At 57.8% G+C, this 6,196-nt stretch overlaps 1 protein-coding gene across 1 annotated transcript in view; it reads left to right on the top strand.

Annotated features, from left to right (window-relative positions):
• Positions 1-463: 463 nt before the first annotated feature.
• Positions 464-6,196, top strand: part of NEURL4 (neuralized E3 ubiquitin protein ligase 4) — a 13,161-nt gene continuing 7,428 nt past the window's right edge. Inside the window, exons 1-13 of the mRNA XM_023730992.1 lie at positions 464-781; positions 1,598-2,042; positions 2,243-2,308; positions 2,455-2,753; positions 2,911-3,022; positions 3,119-3,207; positions 3,992-4,064; positions 4,196-4,460; positions 4,706-4,887; positions 5,203-5,288; positions 5,413-5,575; positions 5,671-5,869; positions 5,960-6,036. Coding sequence (XP_023586760.1) covers positions 464-781; positions 1,598-2,042; positions 2,243-2,308; positions 2,455-2,753; positions 2,911-3,022; positions 3,119-3,207; positions 3,992-4,064; positions 4,196-4,460; positions 4,706-4,887; positions 5,203-5,288; positions 5,413-5,575; positions 5,671-5,869; positions 5,960-6,036 — 2,374 coding nt within the window. The remainder of the gene's footprint in view (positions 782-1,597; positions 2,043-2,242; positions 2,309-2,454; positions 2,754-2,910; positions 3,023-3,118; positions 3,208-3,991; positions 4,065-4,195; positions 4,461-4,705; positions 4,888-5,202; positions 5,289-5,412; positions 5,576-5,670; positions 5,870-5,959; positions 6,037-6,196) is intronic.

A 6,196-nucleotide genomic window follows, 5' to 3' on the forward strand; every position in this document is an offset into this window, starting at 1 on the left:
CTCCAGATCCCGCTCACACAGTTTTAAAGCGTGTAGCGTGAAGGAAGAAACCGCCTCCTCTAGCCGTAAAGCGACTATTTCAGGGTGTCACCTCCCTGACGTTGTCGGTGCCGCTGTCGCAAAGCTGAAAGTGTTTGGGCGCCGGCACCCCTCAGTCAAAAAGATGCCTGCTGCATCGTTTCCTCCTTCCACTGTCGCAAAAGTTCCCTGCTTAAGTCTTCGCCCCGCTCGGAGCCACACCGTTACCCTGCCTTGCCGTAAAGCAGACCTGCCCGACCCCGTCGTCCTCCTGTTCCCACCGTGGTAGTCTTTAGTTCCCTAGCCCGGGATGCTTCCTTGCCCGGCAGTGCCGTAAAGCACATCTGGCTCCCGCCCCGGGTCCTATTCCCTCCGGCTATCGGTCTACCGCGGTTGCCACGGTGCCGCTAAGCGCGGCTGTCGCGCGGCCCCGGTGTCAGCGGCAATGGCGGCGGGGTCGGGTGGGAGTGGGGGCTCTGGGGGAGGCCCCGGGCCGGGGCCGGGCGGGGGTGGGGGTCCCGGCGGGAGTGGCCCAGGACCGGGGTCCACCGGGGGTCTCGGCAGCGGCGGGGAGCTGCACCCGCGCACCGGGCGCTTGGTGAGCCTGTCGGCCTGTGGGCGTACAGCGCGGCGGCAGCAACCGGGCCAGGAGTTTAACCACGGGCTGGTATTAAGCCGGGAACCCTTGCGCGATGGACGCGTCTTCACTGTCCGCATCGACCGCAAGGTGCGGAGCCGGGGCCGTGGAAACGAGATGCTGATAGTGATGGGAGGGCACCAGAGGAACACGGGGTAGGGCAGCCGGGGGAGCCCACAGCTGGGTACCGAGAGGGAGTCGACAGACTGTAGGACACCAGGTGACGGGCAGAATGGGATCATGAAGTAGAAACATCAGTCTGAAAGAGAAAGAGAACCAGAAGACGCGGGTTCATCAGTAGAATGGCTGGGGAACAGGCCTCCCGGAACAATTTCTTGGGTGATGAGGGTGGAGAGATGTGGTAGGAGAGAAGAGAGATACCAAGGAAAGAACAAACCCAGAAACAGGGCCTGAAAGATGGGTGAGGGGAACTTCTCAGGGAGAGGGAGATGTGTGTGCTTATGTGTGATTCAGTGAACAGGCCAGCCTCCGGGAGATAGAATTTGGGAGGACAGTGAATTGGGTGGAGTCAGAGTTTGGCCCAGGGATAGAGAGTGATAGATGAGGACTAGGGGCATGGGAAGCATGTGCATTTGGGTGGTTGAAGGGCCACAGAAACCAGGGAAATTAGAGGAGGCCAGGGGCTGAGGCTAGGAAATTCAGCCAGCCAGGTGGGGAAAGGAAGAGAGTGGTAGATACTGAGGACAGAATAGGGTTGCTAGGGGAGAGCAGCCCAAACAATCATGAGACAACCCAGAAAAAAACTTAGTTTTTGTGTCTGGATTCATGTTTCAGAGAGAGAGAAGGACAGAGAGCCAGTTAGCTCTTTGAGAGATGAGAAAAGGGGGATGCAGTAGCCTGTGGAATGTGGCTTCTTAGTGATGGGAGACCCACTGGTGTGCCATCCTGAGCTTTTCTCCACCCCTCACCCCTCCCTCACAGGTCAACTCCTGGAGCGGCTCCATTGAGATTGGGGTGACGGCACTGGACCCCGGTGTCCTGGACTTCCCAAGCAGTGCCACGGGGCTGAAGGGGGGCTCGTGGGTAGTGTCAGGCTGCTCGGTGCTGCGGGATGGACGCTCTGTGCTGGAGGAGTATGGTCAGGACCTGGACCAGCTTGGTGAAGGGGACCGTGTGGGTGTGGAGCGCACGGCAGCCGGGGAGCTGCGGCTCTGGGTGAATGGGCGGGATTGTGGTGTGGCTGCCACAGGCCTGCCTGTTCGAGTCTGGGCTGTCGTGGACCTTTATGGCAAGTGCACTCAGATCACTGTGCTACCCTCTGAGCCAGGCTTCAGCCCCCCTATTCCCATCCCCACGCCTCCCCTCGAGCCCTCCGCCCCCCCTGAGGATTCTGCCTTGGCTGAGCAGGGGGCCTCTGGGGATGAAGGTGAGAATACAGCTGGGGTGTTGGTGGAGGGCTGGGGGCAGAGGGAACGGCTGAAGGAATGGGGGAGATACAGTAACAAGTGAGGCTGAGTGTGGGTAGGGCCACTTAGACTACCTAGTCAGTTGAAGGGGAGAACAGGGACTAGAGGAGGGGTCTCCTGGCTGTGGGCCTTATTCCCCTTATTCCCACCTGGTTCCCAGCCTTCATGGTGTCCCCAGCGCAGGCCCGGCCAGAGACGTTTCCTAACAGCCTTGAGTCGCATAATGGTGAGGGCTTGTGGAGGCCCTGGGAAGGGGAATGGGAAGTGAGGTGGACAAGGGTAAGGTCTCCGGGAGAGCTTGGGAGGGAACGCGCAAGATTGATAGGGAGAGGTTGCCAAGCCTCATTTTTGCTTCCTTTCTCTATCCTGTAGACTTCGCTAGCATGGAGCTTTCTGAGGTGGTGAGCAATGCCATCCTATCTGCCTACAATGGGGGGCTCCTGAATGTGAACCTGAGCTCCCCACCGGCAGAGGAAGGGCCGGGGTCAAGCTGTGCTGCCACCTCACCCATCCTCACTTCCAATGACGCCCTGCTCTTTCATGAGAAGTGTGGGACGCTCATCAAACTCAGCAACAATAATAAGACGGCTGAGCGCCGTCGGCCCCTGGACGAATTCAACAATGGGGTCGTCATGACCAACCGCCCCCTTCGGGACAATGAGATGTTTGAGGTGTGTAAGATCCTGGGTCTGATTGGCTCCTCACTGAATCCATTAAGATGGACGCCCTTGGTGCTGGGAGGGTGGGTCCTAGTGATGATCTAAAAGCTGAGGGTCTTTTCTCTGCATTTACATTCTCTGACCTCCGTTTGCTATAACTCCACTCAAGATCCGCATTGACAAGCTTGTAGACAAGTGGTCGGGCTCCATCGAGATTGGCGTCACCACCCACAACCCCAACAGCTTGGAGTACCCAGCTACCATGACCAACCTCCAGTCAGGTACAGTCTCAGGTGGGGGGGGCGGGACATGGGCCTGGGGGTTGTTGAGGGGAAGGAAGCCCGTACCCTAACCAGAGTGTCCCCACCTTCACCCAGGCACCATCATGATGAGTGGCTGCGGGATCTTGACCAATGGCAAGGGCACCCGCCGGGAGTACTGTGAATTCAGCCTGGATGAGTTACAGGTGAGGGTGGGCCCAGAGCCTTCAGCCCCTTTCCAGGGAGCCATGGGCACTCTGTATCCCTGCCTTGGCACCATGGTCTCCCCTGTGATCTAAAGCAAGTCACTTTATCTTTTGCCTGAAGGTTTTTTCAGAGAAGGCAGGCTGCCCAACAGCCAGGCACTCAGATTTTGGAGGCAGATGAGTTCATTTCCTCTGTTTCACCATTTGTGGTGGTGACCTGAGGCAAGAAGCTTGTCCTTTTTAGTTGGTTTTTGTTTTTTCCCTGATTTCTAAAATGAGGCTATTAGTACAGGAAAATCTGCAAAACCTAGAGCCTGTGCAAGGCAGAAACCTGCCAGCAAAGGAAAACTCAAATATTTTCCACTAATAATGATAGAAAAGTGCTGAGGCTGCACCTTGTCAAAGGTGGAAACCTTCTGAAACTCGGAAAAACAAGGGAGTCCGGTAGAGTTCCAGCTCTCACAGGTTTTACTGTATTATTTATTTCATAGATTGTCTTCAGGTGCTTGAAAGATGGTTTTAATGGTTTAACCGAGTGTTTGGTGCATATTATTGAGCATTCAGTAAACATAGAATTGTCATATCCGGAAAATGAGTACCCCGGCCTGGTCTATTTATGCTCCAGGGTGGTCTGAGACTACGTGAACACTTTTCGGAGCAATTTCCCTGTGGAATGGGGTGGTGGGAAGACTCCAGGACCACTCTGCTCCTGTGGTCCCCAAGGCAAGTCCATGCCTTGAGTATGGATAGATTCCACACCCAGTTATTTTTCTGCTTTGAGCAGGAGGGTGACCACATTGGTCTCACAAGGAAGTCTAACTCTGCTCTGCACTTCTTCATTAATGGCATTGATCAGGGTAAGGGGAAGCTCTGAGGGCTGCCAGGCCAGGGCTTTCGGGGGTGGGGTGGGGACTGGGGTCGGTACCCCTTCTGTCTCAATTCCCCTTCCCCCACCACCCCTCCATCCCCGTGCCTTCTGCCCCCACAGGCGTGGCTACCCCATTGACACCCCCAGTGGTATATGGTGTGGTGGACTTGTATGGGATGGCAGTGAAGGTGACCATCGTCCACAATAACAACCACAGCGATCGTCTGCGCCGGAACAATGCCATCTTGCGGGCGCTGTCCCCAGAGGGTGCCCTCCGCCGTGCTGCTCCTGCTGCCCAGGCAGAACCTGAGCGCCTGCTCTTCCACCCCAACTGTGGGCAGAAGGCAGCCATCACCCACGAGGGACGCACTGCCCTGAGGCCCCAGTATGGCCCATGGGGTGGGGAGAAGCTTGCAGAAGGGGCTTTAATGTGATTGGGGGAGGGGTGGGGGAGTTGGAAGCAGAGGGAAGTGATCTGGGGAATCCTATACAGAAAGGGGAACCTGCTGGGGAGTGAGGTTTAGCTGGTTGACTTGGGGCAGTGGGGGTTGGGCAGGCATCACTGGATGAAGCTTTGGCATGCTCAGAGTGTGTGTTGGGGGTCTGAGTGCCTGCTTTCTCTGCCCTCAGTGCCACCGATGACTTCAATCATGGCGTGGTGCTGAGCAGCAGGGCCCTGCGGGATGGAGAGGTGTTCCAGGTGCGCATCGACAAGATGGTGGACAAATGGGCTGGCTCCATTGAGATTGGCGTCACTACCCACAACCCTGCCTACCTCCAGTTGCCCTCCACCATGACGAACCTACGCTCTGGTGAGCTCCCAGGAAGGGCAGGGCCAGGGTAGGGTCCCAGGGAGGAAGCTATCCCCCTGCCCTGGCATTGTTCTCCAGCCCCTTGTTCACTTGTCACACTTGTGATGACCCATTCAGTGGCTGGAGAGTGCCACATGGACAGAGCCCGTGACTGACTTGGGAACTGCAGTTTTCTTGCCCTGCTCGGGTAAGAAAGCCAACTGTCAAAAGACAGGCTGGGTTATTTGGGCTCAGGGCAGTGAGGTAGGGACTGCTCTTTGAAGGAGGGAGTCCTGCCTTCCCTCTCATGTCCTCTGCCACTCCTCATCCCCCTAGGGACCTGGATGATGACCGGGAATGGGGTGATGCACAATGGAACGACCATCCTGGATGAATATGGGCACAACCTGGACCGCCTCAAGGTGGGAGAGTGGGTGTAGCACCAGGTGGCAGCAGTCGGGGCAGTAGGCAAGGCGGAGCTGGTGCAGGACCAGCCCAGGCCGGGACTCTGCCTGACTCCTCACTCCAGCCCCCCCTTCTTCCAAGGCAGGGGACACGGTGGGCGTGGTGCGGCGGGAGGACGGGACTCTCCACTTCTTTGTCAATGGGATGACCCAGGGCCCTGCTGCCTGGAATGTGCCCCCGGGCGTCTATGCTGTCGTCGATCTCTATGGCCAGGCGGCCCAGGCCACCATTGTGGACGACGTGGGTGAGGGCCGGGCTGGGCAGGGGCAGGGAGTTGGGGTGGCCTTGGGAGGCCTTGGAAACACCTGTATGTCTAATGGGTGATGTCCACTCTTGCAGAGGTGCCTCCAGTCCCCGAGCCACTCCCGGAGGGAAACAACCAGACGTCTCCGAGCTCCCCATCCTCAGGGGCTGGGGGCTCCGACCTGCGCTTCCACCAGCTGCATGGCAGTAACGCAGTCATCACGAACGGGGGCCGCACTGCGCTTCGCCACAACTGCCGCAGCGAGTTCAATGACGCCATCGTCATTTCTAACCGGTCAGTGTCTGGGCTTCATGTCCCCACTTTCCTACTGCCTAGCCTCAGCCACCCAAGCAGCCCCTCTCTGATATCCACACTCCCTGGCAGGGCCCTGCGGGATGGAGAACTGTTTGAAATTGTCATTCAGAAGATGGTGGACCGATGGTCAGGCTCCATTGAGGCTGGTGAGGGGCGTCCATGTGTGTGTAGGCTGGTGAGGGGCGTCCGGGTGTGTAGGCTGGTGAGGGGCGTCTGGGTGTGGGCTGGTGAGGGGCATCTGTGTGTGTGTAGGCTGGTGAGGGGCGTCTGGGTGTGGGCTGGTGAGGGGCATCTGTGTGTGTGTAG

The sequence above is a fragment of the Trichechus manatus genome, unplaced genomic scaffold (genome assembly GCF_000243295.1).
Source record: "Trichechus manatus latirostris isolate Lorelei unplaced genomic scaffold, TriManLat1.0 scaffold00040, whole genome shotgun sequence".
In the NCBI taxonomy this organism is placed as follows: Eukaryota; Metazoa; Chordata; class Mammalia; order Sirenia; family Trichechidae; genus Trichechus; species Trichechus manatus.